A 26,824-nucleotide genomic window follows, 5' to 3' on the forward strand; every position below is an offset into this window, starting at 1 on the left:
TAAACCTTTATTGGGTAATGAATGGTGGGTGCCCTGATGCTATAAAAAGCAAACTAACCAGAGTCACCCGTAACACTTATACGGTGATCACTGGTGAAAGGGTTAACTAGGGGCAATCAGGGGGTTCAAATTTTTATTAGGTAGTATATGGGGGTCCCTGGCGCTATATAAAAACCTGACGGGGAACCTAAATAACTGGCTAACCGGCGTCACCAGTGGCACTTATACTGTGATCGCTGGTGAAAGGGTTAACTAGGGGCAATCAGGGGGTTAAAACCATTATTGGGTAGTATATGGGGGTACCTAGCGCTATAAAAGCCTGGCGGTGAACTTAAATAGCTACCTAGCGACACTAGTGACACTAATGCAGCGATCAGAAAAACGATCGCTTAGTGACACTGGCAAAAGGGGGTGAAAGGGTTAACTCTAGGGGCAATCGGGGGGGTTAAACCTTTATTGGGGGGTGGTAGGGGGCTACCCTGGACCTAACACTAACTGCCCTGACAGTTTTTACTTTTACAACTGACACTGAATGCAGTGATCAGTAAATAAATGATCACTGCAATCAGTGACACTGTGACTGGGGGGGGGGGGAGGGGTTTGTGTGCCTGTGTGTACCTCCATGTCAGTGTAGTGTTGGTGCACACTTACTTTGTCTTCTCCTCGTAGTCCGGTCAAAAAGACCGCCCCGAGGAGAATGACATCACTTCCTCCCTGCCTGTGTATACAATACACAGTGGGAGGAAGCTTCTCATTCGCCAGGAGTGATGGAGAGGGGATGGCCAGAAACCAACGGCCATCCCCTCATCCCGGATCGCTCCTGAAGCGAAACGGACCGCCGTATCCAGCGGGAGGGGGTCCGATCGGACCCCCCACCCGCTGGAAGGCAAGCGCGTACATGTACGTGCTTGTGCCTGCCGGTGCCATTGTAATGACGTACATTGGCAATATGGCTGTCCTTAAGTGGTTAAAGTACAGCGCAACTGTGGATTGGATAGAAGCCTTGTACTCCCCTAATGCCTCTATACCAAGGCTCAAAAAAAAAAAAAACCGGGTGCCTTTCGACCTGGCGCCAGGGTTGCTGCCTGAATTTTCCTTGCACTTGCCCCCCCCCCCGCTATGTATCCCGGGCTCTGCTTGCCCATCTTCGGCCTGGGACCGGCACCAATTTGCATGACGGGAGATAGTGACCGGCTCTCAATGGAGCCGGTTCACATATCTCTGCAGCAGCTGCGGAGAAGATGTCACTTTTGTGCATGTGGGGTTCAAGCTCAACTTGCTGCCCTCTTTCGCAAAAAGAAAAACAACCCCGTTTCCGCAGAAGGACTTCAAGGCATCATAATCTAAAAAAATAGTGCAATTTAAACAGCAATGTTAATGCATAGTATAACAATTGAACCATAAGCTCACCTTTTGATAACATGTTGGACGTTCTACCCATTTTTAAGGTTCAACATGTTCCCACTCCTGCAGCCTCTTTGCCGATCCGGCGCCTCCTTGTGATAGCAGGCCGGGGGTTTTGACTTCTGTACAACAAGCTTTTTGGATTTCTGGCATGCGAATACTGCCAGTGGCTGCAGTCGCTAGCTGTAATCATTGTGTTCTCCCGGGTAGTAAAGCTCCCAGCACCCCCCAATAGCGCTGTGGGAAGGATTCCCCCATCAACACTAATTAGTGGCAGTAAATTCTAATCGTCTATGATCTGACTTACAGTGATCAGAAACCATCATTCACAAAGACATTGGGGAAAACGTATTAATCAATTTTTTTTTATTTTATTTTAAATAACGCTTGAAAAACGCCTCCCCTGCATGCCCCAGTGTGAGAGCCTGAGTGCTTTCACACAGTATGTTAGAAAAAGTGCTGCAGTCTTACGGGCGGTGCGGGAGGTCCACCGCCCTGCCATTGGAATCAATGGGCACCACTGCCAAAGCACAGTGGCGCTTTAAACCCTTTATTCGGCTGCTAGCAGGGGTAATAGCGCCCACCTAGCGGCCAAAAAACGCTACTGTTACAGGGATAAAGCAGCTCTAACATTAGCATTGCTTTACTGCCAACTCACCCCACCCCCCTGCCCCAGTGTGAAAGTAGCCTTAATGCATAATTTACCATCAGCGTGGACTGTTCTTTTAACATAAGTGATGGTCCTGGAGCAGATTATCTTTGGAATAATTGTGTTTTTCTATTAATGAGTTAGGAGTAGCGTTTGAAGTGAGTGCTGATAAAAAGCCAGGCAGGATGCACCCAAAAAGAATGTAATATTTTGATTAGTCTGACCACCGAACAGATTTCCACTATACAACAGACCATTTTAAATGAGCTTTGGCCCTGAGAAGACGGCGGCCTTTTTGGATAATGTTCAGATATATCTTCCTCTGCACACGATAGAGCTTTACCTTGCGTTTTTGGAAGGATTCCTAAGCCCATACAGTGGTGATCATTACTGAATCATGCCTGGTTTTTAATGCAGTGCCATCTGAAGGCCAGAAGAAAGCGGCCTTCCAGTATTGTGTTTTGACCTTGTCCCCTGCACACAGATTTCTCCAGATTCTCAGAATCTTGATATTGTGTACTGTCTGATATATTAAGATGGCTTTCACACCGAGCCGCGGGGGGTGGGTCGTTGGTGGTAAAGCGGTGCTATTGTTAGCACCGTCTCATCGACGTGGCTGCTGGCGGTGTGGTTTTAACCCCCCCGCTAGCAGTCGAAAGGGGGTTAAATCCGCCCACAAAATGCTGCCGGCGTGGTATTTTGTCAGCAGTATCGCAGCGCTGCCCCATTGCTTTCAATGGGGGCATCGGTGAGTTCACCGCTCCAAAGAAGCTCCTGGCAGGACTTTGTGATGCCCTGCCAGCGCACCACTCCAGTGCGAAAGCCCTAGGGCTTTCATACTGGAGTGAAAGGAGCCACTTTTTTTCAGGCACTATACAGGTGCTATTAGCGCTGTAGCACCTGAAAAATGCTGGCAGTGTGTAAGGGGTCTTAAAGTCTTTTCAATTTTACATTGAGGAACATTATTAAACAATTTCAGAAACATTTTTACTATTTTTAGGTGAAGCTTTACGCTTGTATACACTTACACGCCTTTACTTGCATTTTATGCAAAGTCTTTTTTAAAGATTTTACTCTGGTTCTTGTCGAAAAGATCCAGAGTATAAATAAACCTCTGTAATTTATGTCTGTGTGCAACTAGCCTTATTTTGCCAGCTTTTTGTTGCCTTGTCCGAATTTTGAGCAATTGCTGCCATCAATTTCAAAATTACCTTTTTTTTTTTTTTTCCTTTAAAATGGTACATTTTCTCAGTTTTAAACATATGTTTTCTTTTTTGTCTGTGACTAAAATTACTGAACCTATCATCTACTAGGACCCCCAGGTCCTTTTCCATCCTAGATTCCCCCAGAGGTTCTCCCCCCAGTGTATAGATTGCATTCATATTTTTGCCACCCAAATGCATTTTTACATTTTTCTACATTGAACCTAATTTTCCATGTAGTTGCCCACCGCATTAAATTGTTAAGATATTTTTGCAAGGTTTCCACATCCTGTGGAGAATTTATTGCCCTGCTTATCTTGGTATTGTCTGCAAATACAGAGCTTGAACTGTTTACCCCATCCTTCAGGTCGTTTATGAACAAGGTAAATAGGATTGGTCCCAGCACAGAACCCTGGGGGGACCCCAATACACACCCCTGACCATTCCGAGTACTCCCCATTTATCACCACCCTCTGAACTCGCTCTTGTAGCCAGTTTTCAATCCATGTACTTGCTCTATGGTCTATGCCAACGGACCTTATTTTAAGTATTATTTTGTACAGTAAACGTTTATGGGGAACTGTGTCAAATGCTTTTGCAAAATACAGATACGCCACGTCTACAGGCCTTCATTTATCTAGCTGGCAGCTCCCCTCCTCATAGAAAGTTAGTAGATTGATTTGGCAAGAACGATTCTTCATGAATCCATGCTGATTACTGCTAATGATACCATTCTCATTACTAAAGTCTTGTATTGTCCCTTATCACCCCTTCCAAGAGTTTACATAGGCTAACTGGTCTGTGATTCCCAGGGATGTATTTTGGGCCCTTTTTAAATATTGGTGCTTCATTGGCTTTTCTCCAATCAGCTGGTACCATTTCAGTCAGTGGACAGTCAAGTAATTGCCAGACCATTGTTCCTAATTTTTACAGAGTTCCCCAAGTACCCTCCGGTGCAAGCCATCTGGTCCCGGTGATTTATTAATGTTAAGTTTCCCAAGTCTAATAACCATGGAGGTGCTTCCTGTGATGTGTCATGAGGATAAACACTGCAGTTTTGGTTACTGAAGCCCCTCGATTCCCTCGTGAAGACTGAGTAGAAGAATGAATTCAATACCTTTTGCCATCTCCCCATCCCTTGCAACCAGATGTCCTTCCTCATTCTTTATTGGGCCAAAATGGTCTGTCCTCCTTTTTTACTGTTTACATACTTAATTTCTTGGGATTTTTTTTGCTCTCCTCCACTATGCTGGTATCGTATGAGAAAAGTCATGCTCGTCCAATAGGATAATATCAGAGTAACGGTCATGATCCGATTTATTGTACGATCGCTTCGACAGCAGTTTTTTTTTTATACAATTTTCAAATCGCATGTATGGGCCGTTAGTGTCTAAGGGTCATTATCATCCTGGAATATGTTTGCACCTGTTCCCCTAAAATGGCCTACCAATATCATTCAGAGCACTTTTCTGACTTTTCTACAGAAGGCTGTATTCTCAATACCCACAATAGCAGTTGTCTGTGTACACTCTGCATTGAAGGCATTATTTGCTTTTCTCCAAATGTGAACTTGTCCAAATGAAACTTATGGGATAAAAGCATACCTATACACTATTTGGCTTTGTAATTGCCTTGTGTTGCTTTAAAAATTCACAATTCAAGTGCTAAACGACACCTTTTTTACAGCTGACACGTGCTAATGGTGATCCAGTACGACTCTGCAGCTGTGTTTATTTGGTTACTTCATAATTTAACCCTTATTCCATGTGATGTGTGTAAACACATTTGCAGAATATTTTTATTTTTTGGATATGTTTTATAGCAAAATTTGGGGGGTGTGTTTTTTTTTTTGGGGGGGGGGGGGGAGTGGTCCCCCTGTCGGAACATAATAGCGCAGCGGGGGATGTTTCTGTACTTGCATCGCTTGTGTTAGTACAGCGATCTGTCAGTTTTTTTTTTTTGTTTTTTTTTTGTTTTTGTTTTTTCCTCCTTCCTTCAGCCTGCTAGGTTACAGGGAAAACAAAAAAATAAGACCTATAGCTTGTACCAGGCTTAAACCTCATCCCATGGCTATTTGTACATTTCTGATCAAATGTTTTCAGTCATAGACTTTGGTGTTCTAATTTTTTTGCTGCTTAGCAAAGTGTACAATGATTTCAATTAGTAGAGATAAACTGTCTTCTAGACTGTTTATTTTTGCAGTTCAGTTGTGCCCCTTAAAAAGTATGCATATACCTTATGTCTTTGAGTTGCTAATTTTAAATTGACAAAAGAAGTTGTGAATAATTTGACTGTTTGAGGCCTTTGGAATGCTTTTTAGGTAATACGATTGCATTTATTCCAAAGAAATCTGATCATTCATAGCAGCTATGCTAACACGAACCTTAATATATCTTTTCACCTTGGCTTCTTTTTGTATTTTATTACCACTTGCCAATGTGCCAATCCATGTTTTTCATTTTTATTATTTTTTTTCCTCCCCTTTCTAAAGGAGAACACTTCCTGGGGTGAAGATGCGGATGGCCGTTCCAGGGAAACCTCAAGAGATTTTGCAAAGGTATTATTAATTGTTCACAGTGAAAATTAATAACAAGATCATCTAGGTCCTTCATTGATTTACATTGGGCTTCTACTGAAACCGTTTCTCTTCTCACATGCTGACTCTCCTGTCCATTTCATTTATAAAAGTAAAGTTTGTACTTCAAAGCTATGCCATTGGAGTGCTTGCAGAGCACTACACTGACCTAACACCCTAAACAGAATTCACTTTTAAATACCTTTTCTTTTGCTTGTTAAGAGATTGTGTGAACACTGTGGCATAGTTTTAATAGAACAGTGGAAGCTAGGCCCAGCTATGTCGGCTAACATACTCACCAAATCTCTACAATCTGCTGTAGCATGCAGTAAAAGGGTCACAACGCTGTTCTGCATTTGTCTGCCCTCATAGAAATCAAGTCGTTTGGATGTAGACAGGCAGGATCAACAGGTACAAAAGATCGTCTTGGTGTGTACATTTTGTTACTTATGCGTGTTCCCTTATGGAGCTATGTAAACTTTATTATAGGCAATTTGGTTTTATCCTGTATTTACACTTCAAATTCATAAATGGTAAAAGGAGCAGTATTGCTTTACAATGAACTAGGGCTGCAACTAACTATTATTTTCATAATCGATTGGATGGTCGATTTATTGTTTCGATTAATCGGTTAATAACCTTTAAAAATAAATTAAAAAGTAGGTAAAATTGACATTCATTTTTAACCACAGTGACGGGAAAATTTGGAAATAGAAAACTTTGTCAAACGAATTTTCAGACAGTGGATGTGCTTTTCGTTCATAAATTACATTCATTTTAAAAACAGAATGTTAAAAACAAGTTAAAATTTCAAACAAAATTCTTTCATTCAACGAATGTACAAAGATTTTTTGTCTGAAAATGGATCTGTGTGGCCAGCATAAGACTCGGTACACACCTATGCAGTTTGCTTTTGATCTGTTTCTGCAGTGCTTTTTGCGGTACGTTTTTTGATTTTTGCGCACGTGATTTTACTGCAATTTTCTTTTTTTTTTTTTTTGGGCAGATTAAAAAACACAAATTGGTGCAAAAACGCATTACATGCTTTTATGCAGCTTCTCCATTGAAGTATATTGAACCAATAAAGCACCATTTTCTGTTTTAAAATTCCCTGACCCTTTTACATGTGAACGTGTCCCATAGGAAACCATGTAAATGAACTGTAGTGCATTTCTGCAAAAAGCACCAATAAACACATAGATGTGAACCAGGTCTAATGCCCTGTACACACGGTCGGAAATTCCGACGGAAAAGTGCAGTGGAAATGAAACGTCATCGCGTTCCAAACGATCACATTTTCCGACAACTTTCTCCGACCGTGTGTATGCAACACCAGTTTAGGACAAAATCCATCGGAAAAAATCAGATGGTTTTTGTTGTCGGAATGTCCGACCGTGTGCACAAGGCATAAGACGCTTAGTAACATAATGGGGTTAAAAAAGCTAAAATTAGCCCTTTTATAGTAGAGAAAATCAGATAAACACTACTATAAGGGGTTCATTTTTTTTTTTTTTTTTTTTTTTTACTGTAGAACAGTGAAAGTAATATTTACAGTAGCGATTATTTGCTCTTTTTGTACTATAAAGGGCTCATTTTAGTTTTTTTTTTTTTTTTAACCTCATTATGTTACTGGCCGATTAATCGATTATGAAAATGGTAATTGATTAATTTCATAATTGATTAGTTGTCGATTAATCAATTAGTTGTTTCAGCCCTACAATGAACCTGCTGATGGAATTCATCAGGCCTGTCATGGTCTTCCTTCAGGAAGACTTTCGGGTCTTTGTGAATATTAAGGATGCATACCTCCATGTCCCCATTTTTTCAAGCACAACAGTGAGTCATTCACTTTATCCCCAGCACTTTTAGTTTGTGACCCTGCCATCTTGCCCATCTTTTTCACCTCAGTTGATCACCAGTAATTGACTTCTGTGTTAGCCTTTGTGTTCTCCCTCCACATTCCTATTGTGGAACAACCTCATGTTGAGGGAACAGTTGGCGCAGATTCTGATTGACAACATAGCCCCAAATTCCAGACTTTTACAGAGTTTTGGCTTGATCCTAAACATTTAGAATCGGCACTTCAGCGCTAAAGCAGACTCAGGGCTTGGAATAGCAGGGTCTTATACTAAACACGACTCAAGTCATGGTTTTTCCCAAGAAAATCTTAAACTTTCACCTCCCAAACTCAAACTATTAATTTCAGAAGGCATATGTCTTTTTGCGTCTGCATGACCACATTCAAGACGAGGTAATTTTGCCCAGTTTCATTCCAGACCCCCACAACACAATATCCTGTCATTCTGGGACAGGTCATTCCAATGCTTGGATAGACCAATTCGTCGGACACCAAAGACAGTCGTCCTTTTCATGAGAATTTTAAAAAAGTGGCAGTTGCATTGTATGAAAAAGTGGAGCTATTCAACAGATGTCAGAAACCAGCATAGCTGTATATAGGGAGAGCAGCATTCAGTCTGAGTGACTATCAGAGAAATATGTATGGAAATCCTTCCCTCTAATATCTTGGAAGATTGGAAATTAGGAGTCTATCTCCCAATCAACATTCTGACTCAGCAATGTTGGACAGCCCATTGGGGGCATCTTTTGATGCAAATTCGGTCGGATAACACCAATGCCATGAGGGATAATTGAAACTAGACGTCTTGCCATGGCAAGGGAGGTAGAATGGATCTTGTGCTGGGCAAGAACTTTGAATTCCTTTGTCCGCAGCTTATATCTCAGGTGTGGAGTACTGGCAAGCACACTTCCTCAACTGGCTTCGCCTAGACTTAGTAGAGTGTTCCCTACACCCAGAGGTGATCTAGGACCTTTGTCGCAGGTGGGGATTGCTGGAGGTGAACCCTCCTGACTTTCGGGTTCAACAAGAAACCGGGCAAGTTTGTTTAGTTACAGGAGTTCTCTGGTGTCTGTGGGATCAATACAACCTGATCTACACCTTTCCTCCCCTAAAACTCTTTCCCCGACTGCATTGCAGGGTCAAGATGGGTTCTGGAGATTTTTCCTTTTGGACTGACCCAGGTGGATGTGATATTCTGACCTGATTAGACTTCTGGCAGAAACGTTCAGATCACATTTCTGTCCCAAGGGCCAGCCTACTAACCTGCTTTGTGTAGCTTTAATGGCTTGTCTGAAGCAGTTTTCTGAGGGACAGCAGCGAAAGATGTGAATTATATTTCCCCCCCCCCCCCCGTGACTCGCTGATATCTGAAGTGGTCTTTTGACACTTTGAAGACTGCCAATTGGACTGGTCAGGGATAGTCTCCTTTCCACTCTCACTCACAAGGTTGCATTTTTGAATGCCATAACCTCTGTGAGATGAATGTCTGAGCTGGCAACCTTATCCTGTTATGAGCCCTTTCTGGACTTGCGTCAGGACAAGGTGATGTTGAGGCCCAGAATTTTTTAGTCTCAACCTTTCGCCTCAACGCCAGTTCATCAGAAGACATTCCTCCATTGCCTGGAAGTAGTTTGTGTTGCACAAGTTAACTTTGCAGCCACTGCTCCTATTAGACTGACTCTTTGGCAAACCTAATGGTCCTTATACCAGGACCAGCTTCTTGTTTCACCATTTCTCTGTGGTTTATAAAAAACATTATTCAAGCTCGTGCTCTTAGACCCCTCTCACACTGAGGCACTTTACAGGCGCTGCAGCTGTAAAAATAGTGTCTGCAAAGTGCCTCTGTTTCTCCAGTGTGAGAGCCCGAGGGCTTTCACACTGGAGAGGTGCGCTGGCAGAACGTTAAACTCCTACAAGCAGCATCTTATACACTGCTCTTGCCCATTGAACTGAATGGGCACCGCGACCAAAGCGCCGCTGCAGCAGTTCTTTGTGGGTCATTTTAACCCTTTTTTGGACGGTAATGGGGATTAAAACCTCCCTGCTGGCGGTCGAAAACCCTCGCAAATACGAAGGTAAAGCGCGGGGCCTAAAATAATGGCGTTTTACCGCTGCCAGTTCCCCAGTGTGAAAGGGGCCTTAAAATGGAGTTCCACTGAAAAATGGAACTTCTGCTCATTTGTTGTCACCCCCTCCTCCGGTGCCACAATTGGCACCTTTCGGGGGGAGGAGAACAGGATACCGGTCTATGGCGTGTATCCTGTACCCACTTCCAGGAGCCACAGCTGCAGATATTGACGTCACGGTACGGCGCCCTCCTTCCTTGTCGCCAGGCCAGTAGGAGAGCTGAGCCTCGCGCATGCGCTGTAGGGTTCCCGATGTGAAGCCGTAAGGCTACTCTGCTGGGTTCCCTTACCCGCAGTGGTGGAGGCATGCACCAGACAGCTGATGGAAACATAAGCTGTGGTGCCGACATCGCTGGACTCCAGGACAGGTAAGTATCCTATTAGTAAAAGCCAGCAGCTGCCGTATGTGTAGCTGCTGGTCTTTAATTTTTACAGTGCTGGACGGACCTCCGCTGTATGGATCAGGTTCCAACTTTTTGTGTCAAGGCGCACTCTCTACTGAACCAGTAGATTGATGTAAAAAACCCCCCAAGAAGCAGATTCTCCTATTTGCAAAGCTGCCACTTGGTCGTTTGTTCACATGTTGTTCTAAGTTTTACTAGGGCCCCCTTTAATGGCAGCTTCAAAAAATAAGGTTCTTGTGACAGCTGAGATGCAGGCAGTCCTCTGTTCTGTCTGTTTGTTTTTTTTGTGAGAGTCTGTTAATGTTTTGCTGTTCCCCTTCCATCAGTTGGACTGTTTTTGGATGTTCTGACTGAATTCTTGTCTCTCTGTGAACAAGAAATAAAATGGGATTTGTGTAATTGGCGCCAAATCCATTTCTTAGAGTTCATTAACTTGGCTTGCTCAGAGCAGGATGAGTTCTACTTGCTGACTCACATTTTTTTTATCTTTGCCAGTGTCCAATTATCATGTAGGCTGCAGTATAACCCAACTGTATCTGAATTGCTATGTCCCTCAATTAACTCCTAAGAGTTTATTTTAAGTACAAATATCACATTTTTATGTTGCCCAGACATAAACTTAATATTTACTCTTTTTACCCTGAGGTCTAAAATGGGAACATACAAATTTAATGTCTGATTTCGAATGAGTGAGTCAAACACGTCAGATCACATGGCTAAATAGGTAAAAAAGAAACAATTTTTTTTGAAGTTCAAGTATTGGGTATCTGATTTAGCTGCACCAATGTGCATAGTAACAGTCCTCCGTTCTTCAGAAACTAAAGCAACGTTGTTGATTTATACACCTTTTTGTTTTAGACCTAAAGTTCTTATATGGTCCATTTTTAAGGATCAGTGGACACAAGCATTTGCCATACTGTTATATTGATTTGAAGGGAGGATTAAAAGTGAAGTCACTGATTTTATTCTGACCTGATGAAACCTGTGTGATTACAGAATTCCACGTACACTAGCTCTTAAAGCTGAAATAAACTTTTGGTGTCTGGTGCCTTCAGAAGATTTTTGTCATAATGTCCAAATATGCACACCTACCTTGCAAAGTTCTCTCCCCTAGGAATGCAATTGCTGTGTTTCCCCCTGGTCGGCAGCACTTCCATCCTCTCCTGATATTCTTTAAACTGAGCTATGCATGCACATCTGTGTTATATACAATTTTTGTAAAGAAATGGTTGCCGGCGAAGGATGAGATTTTGACATGGGATGGATACAGTCTCTCTTGTCATACATCTTGGCTGCTAGTATTAAAAAAAAAAAAAAAAAAAGCACTGAACATTGGTCAATTTATTAGCGTCTTATATCTAGTTATAATAGTTGAGCAGTTTTTTTTGTAAAGGTGACCTCTTAGGTGTCTATAGATAAAAATCAAACCATGCTGCTTTGACTAAAGTTGAGTAAAGACCGTTTCTCACTGCAGTTTGGCCACATCGTGTGCAACACAGTTTACCTGTGGTTTTTCTTGCAGGTTACTGGGGGTCTCTCATAGACTTCTGTTATGTCCCACATTTTTGGCATGTTTTTTTGAAAGCGCACCAAAAAAAATATGGGACAGTCTATGGGAAACGGCGTGTGACCCATGCAAAAAAAGCACAGTACACTGCATCCGCGTTGCAGCCTACCTGCTGCCTGGCAGTGGGAAAGCACCCTAATGCCCTTGGCACATAGGTGTATGCAATTTATGTACCTCATGAACCCTGACTGGAAAAACTCCCAGGAGGTTGCTAAGAGAGGCCCAGCTGTTGGTGTTTACCTCCCCATCGCTGGAGTCATCAAATGCTGTGTTCAGACGGAGAGAGCGCGCGTTCATGTGAGGGGTTTGAGTCAGAGGTAGAGCTCTTCGATTTACAGGAAGCATGACCTTTCTGATTGCAGGTATGACTCTGCAAGGGTTGTGTTGGTCATCTGTGGAGAGACTAACTTCCACTCAGGGAGCACGGGTACTTTATGGCATGTGGGCAGGGGACAGACTTTTCTACTCTGGCTGTTTTTAAATTCTCCGTAAGGCTACTTTCACACTGAGGCGCTATAGCGCCTGTAAAGCGCCTCTCCTGTCACTCCAGCGTGAAAGCCCATGGGCTTTCACACTAGAGCGCTGCGCTGGCAGGATGCAAAAAAAAAGTCCAGCAAGCAGCATCTTTGAGGCGCTTTAGGAGCGGTGTATACACCGCCCCTAAAGTGCCCCCTGCCCATTTAAATCAATGGGCAGCGCTGCCGAATCGCTGACAAAGCGCCACTGCAGCCTTTTGGGCCACTAGAGGCGATTAAAAGTGCCCCGCTAGCAGCCGAAAAGTGCAGCTAAAAACAGGTGCTTTACCGCAGCACCTCAGTGTGAAAGTACCCTAAGAGTTTGCATACCTTCTTGTTTGGATGCACCTGGATTGTATTTAATGAATGGGCTGTTAAGGTGTCAATTTACAGATATTGTGCATGTTAGTTTTCAGCGTGTATCACATTTTATCTAATGTGTTTTTATTTTTTTATATTGCAGCTTTATGAACTCGACAGTGACCCAAAGAGGAAAGAATTCCTCGATGACCTGTTTGTTTTTATGCAAAAGAAAGGTGAGGTAGTGATTTATGACACTGAACCTTTACTTTCTTTCTATCATTTCTTTTCAATCTGACTGTCTTGTCTTATCTTTCATTTATTCAAAATGCTTCTTTAAGATGTAGGGCTATTTCTTCCTACTGGACAGCTTAATGCACTTGGGGTTTCAAAAGTATGCACTACATCAAATAGTACTCATGCACTCAAAATATTCATCTATTGATATTTTTTTTCCCATTTCCTTCCATGTCTGCTATCCTGCCCTCTCTGGATCATTTCTACTCCATTGATGCCCACTCTTCTCTCCTCTGGATCCTAAGCCTCCATTTCCATCCATGCCCTTGCTCCTCTGTTATCTTCCTTTTATTTCTATCCACACAACATTCTCCATCTCCATGTGAACATTTTTCCTCCACTTCCATCCATGCCCCTGATCTCTCTGGTCATTTTCCTCCTCTTCTATCTGTTTCCACTGTCCCTGATGGTCATTCTCTAGTATTTGCTAGTAAAAATAATCCCTATACCTATAATCTCAAAAATAATTAAAAACAAATATAAATGCATACATAAAATATAAGTGCCATGCAAAATGTGCTAAATTCATAGTTTTTTTTTTTTTTCTTTCCTCTAGCTCCCTCTAACAAGTGAATAATGAAAGCATTTCACATATTGTCAGAGGTGTGAACAGGGATAGTTAACGTGTTATAAATACCCTGTTGTGTTTTTTTATTTATTAATTTTTTTTCTTCTTTGTAATCCACTGATATTCCAGCTATTTTCTAGTAAGAGTGGCATGTTGAAGGATAAAAATATCTACTTTAAAGGAGAAGTCCAGCCTGTGCCTCTACTATGGGTCACAGAAGTGCAATTTGTTTTGCGCTCCTGTTGCCCATTTTCAGCAGAGAGCGGTCTGAAGTCCGCTCTCTGATGTCACCAAGTACAGTCCAAAATCCCATACTTTTAAATTATTATTGTAGCTAAAAACGCATTGTTTATGGCAACAAGATTATCTCTTGAACAATTAAATGGATGATTTTAATGGTATCACATTATCCAATGTATTTGTTTCCTCCTGTATGCCTTAGATTGTCCATGCAAGATCTGAATTTGGGCTGGATCTCCGTGATGGCATTTTAAAGGCCCAGGGGACATCCTTTGAGGCTTGGCCTTTTTTTTTCTATCAAACGCTTAGGACCTTATGTTTGGGTTAACATGCATTAAGAAAATACGCACAGTAAAGGTCTGAATGGGCTCTGGGATGGGTAATTACAATATGCCTGCAACTTAACCACTACAATACAGGGCACTTTCGCCCCCTTCCTTCCCAGCCCAATTTTCAGCTTTCATCGCTCTAGCGCTTTCAGTGACAATTGCGCGCTCATGCTACACTGTACCCAAATGAAATTGTTATTTTGTTCGCACAAATAGAGCTTTATTTTGGTGTTATCGTTTTTTTTTTTGCGATATAAGCGCAAAAAAAGCGGAAATTTGGAAAAAAATATTTTCTTCTATTTGAAAAGAAATCCTATAAAATCAAATTTTGTCATAAATTTAAGCCAAAATGTATTCTGCTACATGTTTTTGGTAAAAAAAATTCCGTTAAGTGTATAATAATTGGTTTGTGTGATCAGGGACATATGTACGCAAATGATCATGTACATATGTGTGCAGATAATCATTGGGACATTTTAGTGGGACATATGTGGGGGACATGTGTTTTTATTATTTGGGGACATGTATGTTTTGGGGACATATGCGGGGACTGTTTGTACTGTGTGGTGTGTTGACACTAGACTGATGATCAGTGAGTAAAAAGCTGTAAAAAACAGCTCATACTCACTGATCATCAGCCGGCTGCAGCGATCTGCTCTCCTCTCCTCAGCGATGACTTCCGTGTGAGGAGAGCCGATTGCCTAGCAACCGGCTGTTTGTTTACATCACATGACGGCCGTGATTGGACACGGCCGTCATGTGATCAGGAGGGCCAGTCACAGAGCCCTCCTGCCGATCTGAGATGTGCCGTGTCCGGATGACACGAGCACATCGGGATCGCGCCGCTGCGCGGGCAATCCCGCTACTTCTGAAGGACGTTCCTGAACGTCCTATCAGGAGTAGACGGCTCCCACCCGGCCGTATATATGCATTGGCTGGGTGGGAAGTGGTTAATCACTGTCACCACCTTAGAAACATTTTATTACTTCATTCTATTTGGCAAATTACACAAAAAGCAGCAGTGGGTCACACAGCTATGGGGGATGGGAAGGTCTTACCCTCATTTTTGGGTAATAGATTTGGGTTAATGTGTGTTTTATTTTTTTTATTTTTTATTTTTTTTTTTTCAGTTTGGTTTATATATTTTGTTGAGAGAGGATCATTTCTTTCAAGACCATTGTGGGACACAAATTCTGGAGCAGTCAGGGTATATACTACTGCTTACAAAGGGTTTGTACACTGGAAGACCAGTAAAAAAAAGTGAGTTCACCCCCCCCCCCCCATATAAACCCTGCGATCTTTGGGTGCTGGGCTCTGCATTTTGGCATGTTCCACACCTTTGAGCACTAGTACAAAGAAGGGGGATTGGATAGGGATTATAGCAGTGCCTAATATATAGAAAATTACAGTATTTTACTTAAAAAATATACATTTATTTACATAGGTGCATAAAATATAAACAGGTTAGTATAAAGATAGTAATACTGGCCAAAGTATCCATATGCTTGAAATGGTCACTGATGCATGTCAAGTCCCTACCTGTTTGGTAAACAATGGCTTCTTTTGGGGAACACGGAGCACTGTTGGCCGCAGAGCACCCTCTCCAGGTCCACAGTTGTGGCATAGTTTCTGGTGTGATCTGTTCTGTAGACTATCGTCATGAGTAGGCCTAAGGATGTAGGGAGCGAGAGCCTGGATTGTGACATTTGAGCACTGGGTCTTGCATTGTGGTGCTTTTTCAGATCTTTGTGTTCTGCTGCAGAGCGATTTGTTTCCAGAGTCATGGCATAGTCTGACTGGACCTGGTCTCTGAGAGCTTCGTTGGTGAATAACACCGATCAAGTTGAAGCTTCCTGGAGTTACCTCAGTTACTATTGGGCACCATTCTAAAAATGTAGTAATGGTTGAGGCTGAGAGATAAAAGCCATAGTAAACTCTCCTGGACAGCGAAGTGCCATGTAAAGCAGTATACGAGGTGTGACTATTTAATTCCCATAATGCCTGCGGCGTAGCAATATGGTGGTGAGTCGCACTGCATTCGCACTCGTGCGTGTTCAGACATGTTCTAACTTGCACTCATGTGGGTCGCAGACAAGTTGACCCAGTCTTTACAGATTAGCAGAAGTAGTAACGTGTGTGCGTTGTGCTATAGGCAAAAAAATGGGTGACAGACATCTGGAGCAATGAATTGACATCAAATTTTGCATGAAAATTGGCAAGTGTGTGAGTGAAACAGTGGCTCTATTACAACAGGCTTATGGTGAACATTCTATGAAGAAATTAAGTGGTTTTTATAGGCGTGAAGATGTCTATGATGACGCAGGAAGTGGGCAGCCAAAAACGCAAAGGACGGATGCAAATGTAGCCAGAGTGTGAACCCTTGTACGCTCATGCTGTGTCTTTTTTATTTTTTTATTTTTTTTTATATCACAAGGGCATAGTTCACTGTGAGTTCATAGAACGTAGTACAACAGTCAGCTAACATTTACATGGAGTTGGAAATTCTGAAAGGGTTATGGGAATCTGTTCAAAGGAAGAGACTGGACCTCTGGCCTGACAATTCTCCTGCACAAACATTATTTTAAAAATATATTTAGAGTACTTTCCTGTAATCAAATTGTCACACCTTGTAATTTGACTTACTAGTTGATGGCTTTGATATTTTTTTTTCCCAAGGCGCTCTGTTTAGGAGGTATTGTCCTCTGCCTTTTTTTTTTTTAGACTTTGGGTCACCCCAGACTCCTTTAGTGAACTCTGATATGCAAGAGGTTGTTTTGGCTTGCTGTTTTAGAGCCCTGTTACTGCACCCGCTTTTTGAGTACTTCTATGTGGACTGAAAGGTTCTGGGCCTCGCCTAAGAATGAGCGACTCCCTCTGATCCTCTGGGAATCTCAGGGAACTTCTGTATGCTTGGATAATGCTGATCTTCAGTATTCCCACTTCCCAGCGGGACCTACTGAGCTAATCTGTTGGGACCAGTTTCCAGTGCTTCCTCCACTAACGGGGTCCTTACCCTTTGTCCTTCAAGGGGACTGGTAGTTGACGCAATGGACCTCATGTCTGCCCTAATGCTTTTTTCTTTCATTATAATTGTAGGACTCCTAGGTGACCTTCCTTTTTAAGCCGCGGTTCACACCTATGCGACTCAGTGAGCCGTGTTTTGCGTGAACATGGCAGCCCATTCTTTTGAATGGGCTGCTGTGCCACTTGAAATGCAGGGAAAATGTCCCTGCACTATTTCTGGAATCGCAACCCACACACTGTGAGCGGGGTGCATTTTCCAGCACGTGTGGCATGCCATTAGCACCTGCATGCATCTCCTGCGTTTTTACTGTACGGGTGGTTGCGAGTGCGGAGTTACAACGGGAACCACCTGCACAAGTGTGAACCTAGTGTAAATGGGTCTTTCTCCTGAAGAGCCCATCACTTCTAAACCCCATAAAAGAAATCAGATGGCTCCAGAGCCTTTTTTTATCTAAAAGCCATACATCAGCCCTTACAGCCAGCTCTTACAGCCAGCATGACGCTTGATTTAACCACTTGTCTTCCACACCATTTAAAAATGTACCATGGTAGACAGGTGGTTAAAGTGTAAGTAAACCCCCCCCCTGTTATTTTCAGTCCAGGAAGCTGCCATCTTTGCCTCTGTTTGATCTACAACTGCCATGCTGCACATGTGATCCGTTATGACACCAGCCATTGGATGGTTTGACAGTTTGGTTGAGAGCACAACCAATGCGAGCACATTTCTGGCACATGCCGGAAATGCACTCGGGCTTTCACATTGGGATTGCAGGAGAGGCATGACCGAAAAAGGTCTGTCGATCGGCACCCGATGAGCGCTCTCAGCCAGTGGCACAGACCTATGGGTCCCCCTGTCCGAATACAATAGCCCAGCGGAGGAGATCGCTGTACTAACATTGGATATTTAGTACAGTGGCTCCTCCTGAGCTCTTGTGTGTGTGTGTGTGTTTTTTCTTTGTTTTTTTTTTCAGCCCGCTGGGTTGAACGGAAAAAAAAACTGTTCGTGTGTACCAGGCTTTAGACTGTTGGATATCATCTTGATGCTGCAAGACCTTCTCTCACAGGAAAACATGGGAAATTCTCTCTGTGAAGGGCGAATGACCTGCTCCTTATGCTGGATGACTGTGAGGATGTTACTTTCACCACATGGTTCCCTTTTAGAGGCACTGGTTTTGCTTTCCAGACTTCATCCTGTAGATTTTTTTGACTCAGTTTGTGCTTTTGGATGTGCTTATCTGCTGCACAGTGATAAGAAAAAAAATCACTGGAGGACTTGGTGTTTGCTCACCCTTCTCTAAGCACATGGCATGCGTCCAGGGATCCTTGTGAGTTCAGATGATTTGGAGTTAGGTCCTCCTCCTGTGGCTGATTTGCTCTCTATGGAAAGTTTTTTTCCCCTGCTCTTTCCCTATTTAGATGAGGAGTCTTGGCTTTCTGGCTAATGTCCCATGTTCTTGATCAGGTAAAGAGGCCCTGCATTGTTTTACTTTATCGGGTTCTAGTGACATTGCTGCTATAGCTGCTAGCAATCCATTGTCTTCGCCTGACAGGTTCCACCGGGAGAATACAGTGTCTCCACAGGAGTGGTTTCCCTGTCTGCACGGTCTGATGGGGGAACCGTGAAAATTTGCAGGGTCTATGGCCTGCTTGCTATAATGTTTTGGGTAGACATTTGTTGCTTTTAATAAGCTAGCGATTAAGGCTCCATGTACACGGCACGCTGGGGCAAACTCCTCTGAACGAAATTGAAACCGGCTTTTAGAAATGCCCTCTTTTCCCGTGTTTGCATGCTGTGTTTAGCAGCGTTTTACCACGTTTGCATCTAGAAGCGCTTAAGATAACCTCATTAAGACCCTCCCCAAGCTCAAAAAACATTGTTATTAACTAATTCAGCCATTTTGACCAGAGTGAGGAGCTGTAGACTTGTATTTGCCTCTATTTCTGTGCTTTTTTTTTTGCAATGGATCCCATTATGAGCATATGTGAGGAAATGCTCCTGACGTTGCTCTTGATGAGGCTAGAACGATGTAGAAACTTGTGTGCGAGGTCCAGAGTCGGAGTTCGTTGCTATTGAACCCATCCATTGATTGCGCAGAGAATGTCGGTAGGATATTTTTGCAACATGTATGTACAGCTGCATACCTACCCCGACAATTTTTTTTAAATTTCACACGCATGTCCATTGCCACATTTGACCTTCTACTAGAAAAAGTATGACCCAGTCTGACACGCATGGACACCAACATGAGGAAGAGTGTCACTAGAGGAACGTCTTTTGGGGACGATCAGGTATGTGAGTTGGAAAATATATATATATATATATATTCTCTATAGATGTACAGATGTATTTTTGTTTTTCCGTAATTTTTTGGAAAAAAAAATATTTTGTCTCTTATGCAAATTTTAAATGTTCAATTTTTTTTTATCATTTATAACTTTTTTGGCAATTTTTAAAAAATATTTATAATGATATATTGGATTTTTTTCAGCTGTATATGGTATTTTTGTTTTTTAATTACTTTAAAAAATATATTTTGTCTATTTCCTGCAAATTTAAATGTTTCCTTTTTTTTTATAATATATTAAGTCGGGGGTCAAGCTCAATGGTGGGGTCATCTTGGTCAAATCTGAACATATGGGTCAAATTCCAATTACAATTTGGATGCAGCAATGCTAGTGGTGTATCAAGGGCTATATATGGTCTATGAACCAACAATTAAAACATTTTTAAACCTTTTTTTTTTTTATCGTTTTCCATCATATTTTGTCTCTTCAGGTCAAAAATATAGGGTACCTTTTAAAAAATGCTTATAAATGAAAACGCGTTTAAACGTTGGTGCCGTGTTTTAGCCACGTTTAGTTGCGTTTTGGGCATCTGAAACTTGGAAATCTTCAACGTGTAAACCCATATTTTTGTTTTCAAAGAAACTCTGTTAAATGCAAATGCCTAAAAACTGCAATAAACGAGACTGTACATGGTCACATAATCAAAAAACACTGCGCTGTCAAAATATCAGAGAGCAGCTAACACAACAAAATGGATATCTTGTTCAAATAGTGAGGAAGTTGCACAAAGTGTAGCACTGAGAAAGTGAATAATGTGAGCTCGTCTATCAACAAATATCACAAATATGTGCAAAAATTACATAGAACTACAGTGATTCATATACCATATATCGTATTGATTAGCATACCATCAAGTGTGTATCTTCGATTAAGAACATCATACCATTTCAATATATACAGTATAATTCTATGTACCCAAATACAATGACATGCGAAAGAGAGTGGAAAAAAAAATATGGAATGTGAAAAGTCCTTTCAAAAAAGGAAGACAATCAAACGGACCATCCAATTATAGAGATGCAATATGCAGCCACCCGTGTGACGATACCACCACCTCTATAGATGTGGGCTTACCAGCTGATTTTGACCCAAAAGAACATATATTCCAAGGGTCGCGCACACTTTTAATGATGACAGCAGGTAAATGGAACTCCCAGATAATGGATTCCCAAACTTAAAGGAAAGATTTCTTCCAAATACGGATAGATATTGCCAAGTTCTCTCCAGTTACATGAAAAGCCAAACTCCAACCGGTGAACTCGTCTGGACGAAATTCTGTCAGATCTGTAACACAGATACCAGCAGCTAGAAAAGACTGGGCGAGGAAGCGGCTGGGAGGATCTGGAAGTGATGTCATAGAACGAGGATGGAGCATAAAGCGCGTTCACAGAGAGCCCGGGAGAATTCAATGTTTAGGTGCCCGATATACCAACAAGATAGATAAAATTGAGTGACAGTGGCAGAAATAATGTATAAAGGAATACTAATGCGCTCCACCTAATGGTTCATAGGAAGACTAAATGAGTACAAAATTTTATACACAGGAAGCAGCCAGCATAAAAACAGTGATCTCAGCACCGAAAGTAAGTGTATAAAATAGTGTAAATAAAAATGCGGCGCTACCTAAAAGTGCTTATACATATACAATGAGTAGTAATAACAAAAATATAGTGCAAATGAGATACTATCCCACTATATGATAAATACAGCATATATAGTGCAAAAAATAAATCTGCATAAATAATCCAAATGCAAAAAAACGTCCAAAAAAATTATATATGAAGTGAAAATACGTGAAAAAAATCAATCCAGTGATTAAATATAAAATAATCAATATTAACAAGTGATTGTCCACAAAAACGTGCACTGATGGCTAAAAAACTTGCAAAAATAAAGTTCATGCAGAAAGTGTAGAAATCATTTCCAAAAGTGACAATCCACTGCAAACTTCAGTGCTTATTATGTGCACCACCTATTTCCCCCAGCCTCTCACCTCCAATATCTGGTAAATAGGCGTTGTGTATAATTACAATAGCTGCTGGCTCCTTATTCATCCAGTCTCACTGCTCCACCGCTGTCAGTGTCTCACTGTATGACTATGCAGTACATGTATTTAGAAGGTAAAATCCACACTTGCATAGAAACAAACAGCAGAGTATGCAGCAGACGCGGACTTCCGGTTTCGGCCGTAACCGGAAGTGGTAGGTCCGACACCAAATTCCTTCCCTAGGGATAGAAGTCCGCGTCTGCTGCATACTCTGCTGTTTGTTTCTATGTAAGTGTGGATTTTACCTTCTAAATATAATAAAATAGCCATTAATTACTACACATGAAAGCCCCTCTGTCTTCTTCCATCATATACCTGTTGAACATCCTGGAGTAATTGGGAGGGCATGTACTGCATAGTCATACAGTGAGACACTGACAGCGGTGGAGCAGTGAGACTGGATGAATAAGGAGCCAGCAGCTATTGTAATTATACACAACGCCTATTTACCAGATATTGGAGGTGAGAGGCTGGGGGAAATAGGTGGTGCACATAATAAGCACTGAAGTTTGCAGTGGATTGTCACTTTTGGAAATGATTTCTACACTTTCTGCATGAACTTTATTTTTGCAAGTTTTTTAGCCATCAGTGCACGTTTTTGTGGACAATCACTTGTTAATATTGATTATTTTATATTTAATCACTGGATTGATTTTTTCACGTATTTTCACTTCATATATAATTTTTTTGGACGTTTTTTTGCATTTGGATTATTTATGCAGATTTATTTTTTGCACTATATATGCTGTATTTATCATATAGTGGGATAGTATCTCATTTGCACTATATTTTTGTTATTACTACTCATTGTATATGTATAAGCACTTTTAGGTAGCGCCGCATTTTTATTTACACTATTTTATAGTGGCAGAAATAAAGGGTGATATCGGGATGCAGAGTCAGAGGGTAGTGCCAGCAACAATTCAGGGTTCCCTATATGTGTATGTAATGTCAGTCGCAGGGTGATGTAGCATTAATCATGAGGTCACATAGGATAACGTTGAGTTCAGGGGCGGTTGATAAAAGTGTCCAACTACCTCTGAATGTAAGTTTAGCAGCGTCCTGTGTACATGGGGCCTTATGGTATCATATTATCCAATTTATTTCTGCCTATGTGCCTTAGATTGTCTATGCAATATTTGAATTTGGTCTGCATCTTTGAAGGCGCTTTTAAGGGCCTGGGGACATCTTTGAGACAGCTTCTTTTTTTTGTCAAACGCTCAGGACCTCATGTTTTGTAGGTTTTGTTCTCATGGCTTATTTTCATGATATGTGGACTTTTTTTTTATTTTTATTGCACTATTTATAAGGGTTGCACTTTATATAATTTGTTGCACGGTTGTATTCACTACAAATCTATACGTATGCATGAATTCTTTGATATACCTAAGGAGATTGTACATCTGATGTATGTATTACGTTTTGTATATGATTTTGCAGTTATTTTAACATACATGTTGCATATTTAGATGCAAATTTTGCTGTGGTTTCTCATGAATTTGTCACTTGATATGTTTTTTAAAGGGACAGCTCGACTCATTTTTTATTCAGATTGTATTTGTTGTATTCTGACAAATACTGAGCACAGCTGCCCAGTTTTCTTTCTTTTTTCATGTAAGTGCAGAGTTTTCTTTGGTTATAGTCATTATGGAGAGTGTTCTTCATGCTGTATCTCGATGTTGCTTTGGCAGTATGGGGCGGTTGTCTTCCCACTGCTGTCTATTTTGGCAGGGGGTATTTCTTGCAGGTTAATCCTCTGCGACAACATCTGGGTCGGTAGCAGTTCCTCTGTACTGTTGGGAATTTCACCTCTTCTGGTTCAGATTTGAGCATTGATCTTTATGGTTGTTGCAGATAGGCCACTGGTTTTATCTTGGATCCATCAGTGGCTGCTACCCAGTCCTTGGTTATACTGCTTTTGGATGTTCCAACTTTCAAAATTCCTGTGTCCCTCAGGTCTTATGCACGCAGGAAGTTAGAAAAAATTAGCTCCAAAGCCACTACCAATGCCAGGAAAGTGCACGTAAAGCCTTTTGCATTGGTGGTGTTGCACATTTAGCAACACTAGCTTTTAGTGGCTTTTTTTGCCTCTATTCAAAATCATTGGTTCCCTATGAGAGCCCATTCATTTGAATAGAAGTCGCACCATGATGATCCGACTTGCGGTGCGGCTTGTGTGATGAGGATCTTGAAGGGGACCCCTCGCCAAAATGTAGAATAAAAACGACGTGGGGCCCCCACCCCCCAAGAGCATACCACACCAATGAGTTTTAAGGGGAACCCAGACCCTTTATCTGAGCATGCTCCCTCCGCGGACCATACCAGGCCACATGCCCTCAACATGGGGTCGTGGGTGCTTTGGGGCAGAGGGGCCCTGCACCCCCCTCACCCCAAAGCACCTTGCTCCCATGTTGATGGGGACAAGGGCCTCTTCCAACAACCCTGGCCAGTGGTTGACGGGGTCTGCCGGGGGTGCTTATCGGAATCTGTATGCCTCCAGATGCTGCCCCCCACCCTATGTGAATGAGTATGGGGTATGTTGTAGACTTGCCCATTCACCCAAAAAAGTGTCAAAATTAAAACCAGCACACAGGCCCCACCCCCTTGTGACATCACCATCCATCATGCCCCAGGCTGTGACATTAAGAGGGATGGGGGCCTCTGGATGATGTCACTGAGTGGGTGGCCCCACCCCAAGGCTATATAAGTAATGAGACAAGGCAGACCCAGCATTACAGCAGGAGAGTGTTGAGACAACATCAGAGGGAGAAGACAGTGGAGAGACACCAGAGCTGCTTTAATTACTTTATCAAAAACCTGTTTTTATTTGACACTTTTTTTGGGTGAATGGGTACCCCATACTCATTCACATAGGGTGGGGGGGGGGTCGTTAACTGGGGGATTCCTTGTTAAAGGGGGCATCCAGATTCTGATAAGCCCCTACCCGCAGAGGGTTGTTAGGAAGAGGCACTTGTCCCCATCAGGGTGGGGGGGGGGGGGCGCTCACTCGTCTTCCCCCCCCCCCCCTTTCCTTGCCTGCCAAGCTGCATGCTCGGATAAGAGTCTGGTATGGATTTTGGGGGGACCCCATGCCAATTTTTTTTTTGACATGGGGGTTCCCCTTATATCCATACCAGACCGAAGGGTCTAGAATGCTCAAATTTTTTTTTTTTTTTTTCCATTTTGGCAAGATCCCCAGTGTACAAGCCGCACCGCAAGTCGGATCATCATGATCCGACTTGTGGTGCAACTTCTATTCAAATCAATGGTTTCTCATAGAGATCCATTTGATTGGCATAAAAAAAAAAATGCTTAATGAGGCTTAACACAGCTGTGTCCAGAGTTAAGTCATGTTTAGCTGCCTTTACCAGCTTCAGACATTTTTACAGCTCTAACTCCTGTGCTCAGAACGCGCTGGCCCTAGTTTTTTTTGTTTGTTTGTTTTGTTTTTTACAGCTTGAAAATGTCGATGCCACTTAAAGCTTCTAAAAGCCTGTGTGTGTGTGCATGGACACATAGAATTACATACAGAGGCATTTTTAAGCTGCAAAAAAAGTTTGCTGCTAAAATCAGCTGCAAAAACGCCTTTTGTGTTTGAGGCCTCAATGGACAAGAAAGAAAATGAAGATGTTTGCTCCTCCAATGGTCTGACTTTATTTTTTATTTTAGCCCTCCAAGATTATACTTTTTCTACTTGTACAAGCTGATTTACTGATGGAGTTGAGAATCCTTGCATAATAAATTGCATGAATATTCACATTTATTTCATTGTACATTCAAGTGAACAGCATCTGCATATGATTGAGTATTTAAAGTGATTAGGAATTTGCTTTTCAGATGTTTGAATAAATGAAGTGAATATTCACACAATTATTGTATAAATGTTCTCAAACCCTTTGAGTAAATTGTCTGCCTTCTGAAGGTTTAGCTTTGTGTGTCCCACAATGGAATGCGTAGTTTGGTGCAGCCTATGGAATGCATAATAGATGTGGGTTTTTATGACAGGATATACCATGCAGACGTAGCCTGGGTATTTTCCGTTCCTTAAAACATCTTGTGTTTTTACACCATTGTTGCCTAGTTTGTTTTTGTACTCAATTATTCAGTGAAATTTTCAGATACAACTATATTGACTGTGACTAATGTTAGGGTGTCTGTATTATTCCTTAAACTTATTGCATTGTCTCATACCTTATATTTTACAGTTTATTGGGTATAAATGTACCATCCTCTTTGCTCTGTTTTTCTGTAGTCCTTCCTCCTTTTTGTAGATTTAGAACAACATTTTCTTAGTGATTTCTCATTTTGTATAACTGTTATGTTTTATCCTTATAACACCCACAGCAACTTTTCTAATTTTGTGGGTTTTTTTTTTGTTTTTTGTAGGCTTTTTTTTCCCATAAAAAGTTAGTTTTACCCTTTTCATTTGTGTGACTTGGTGTACACCACTTTGTTTTTTTTTTTTGTTTTTTTGTAGAGCAAGCTGTGCTCTTATTTGATATTTCTATAGCTGTGGAGCTTAATTTATCAAGATATCAGTGCAGTATGTTGGGAATAAGCAACCAGTGAGTGTTTTTCTACAGGTTTGGCTATGATAGATTCAAACCTAATAGATATGATGCACTGATTATTGCTTATTGCATGGCACTACCTTTAAGTTACAAAGTTGGTGTCTGGCTCTTAATGAACTCTAAAATCTGTTTTGCTTGCTGGACACTGCTGCCAGGACCTCTCCCTGTTTTACAGATCTTGAAATCTGATAAGCTTTGGAGGACTTGTCACTATCGTTTATTGAGGAAGCTGTTTGTGCTGGGGGAGGGGAGAAATACCAGTCGAAGCAGACAGGAGTGGGTGAATTGTTGGTAGGGGGTGCAATCTGTTGTTTGAATGTGATTAATGAAGCCATTAGCTCCTGTTTGGTGTGATATGCATCTGAAGTCTGATTTCCTTCCTGGGAATTGAAAGGAGTCTATCATGAAACACCGGTGGTGGAGTAGTAGCAGGCATGCTTCCTTTATGTAGATTATATTTATGTAGAGGAAATTTGAAACTTGAATATGTGGATTCAGGTCCTTATGAACACCACTCATTCTGTAGCTATGGGTGTATCAGAGACAAACGTCATATGCCCATGATCTTAAAGCAGTCCTTTCTGACAGATTCATCTATGTTTTTGTGTTTTGTTTCCAAGGCTTGTCATAAATGTACAGCTCATATAAGCAAAAAAGTTGGCCTAAAAAAAAAAAAAAAAAAAAATATCTTGAAGTGGCATGTGCCTTCAAAACCACCTTTCCTGATTCAGTGGAATGTCAAGTTGAATAAATATTTTTTTTCTCATATTGGTAACGAGATTTATTAGCATGTAGCTGGAAA

At 41.6% G+C, this 26,824-nt stretch overlaps 1 protein-coding gene across 1 annotated transcript in view; it reads left to right on the forward strand.

Moving 5' to 3' along the window:
• ARID3B (AT-rich interaction domain 3B) overlaps positions 1–26,824 on the forward strand; it is a 108,735-nt gene that overhangs the window by 30,079 nt on the left and 51,832 nt on the right. The window contains exons 3-4 of the mRNA XM_077470578.1: positions 5,747–5,812; positions 12,764–12,836. Coding sequence (XP_077326704.1) covers positions 5,747–5,812; positions 12,764–12,836 — 139 coding nt within the window. The remainder of the gene's footprint in view (positions 1–5,746; positions 5,813–12,763; positions 12,837–26,824) is intronic.

Source organism: Lithobates pipiens, unplaced genomic scaffold (genome assembly GCF_037356315.1).
Source record: "Lithobates pipiens isolate NorthernLeopardFrog02 unplaced genomic scaffold, aLitPip1_a1.2 Scaffold_8, whole genome shotgun sequence".
NCBI lineage: Eukaryota > Metazoa > Chordata > Amphibia > Anura > Ranidae > Lithobates > Lithobates pipiens.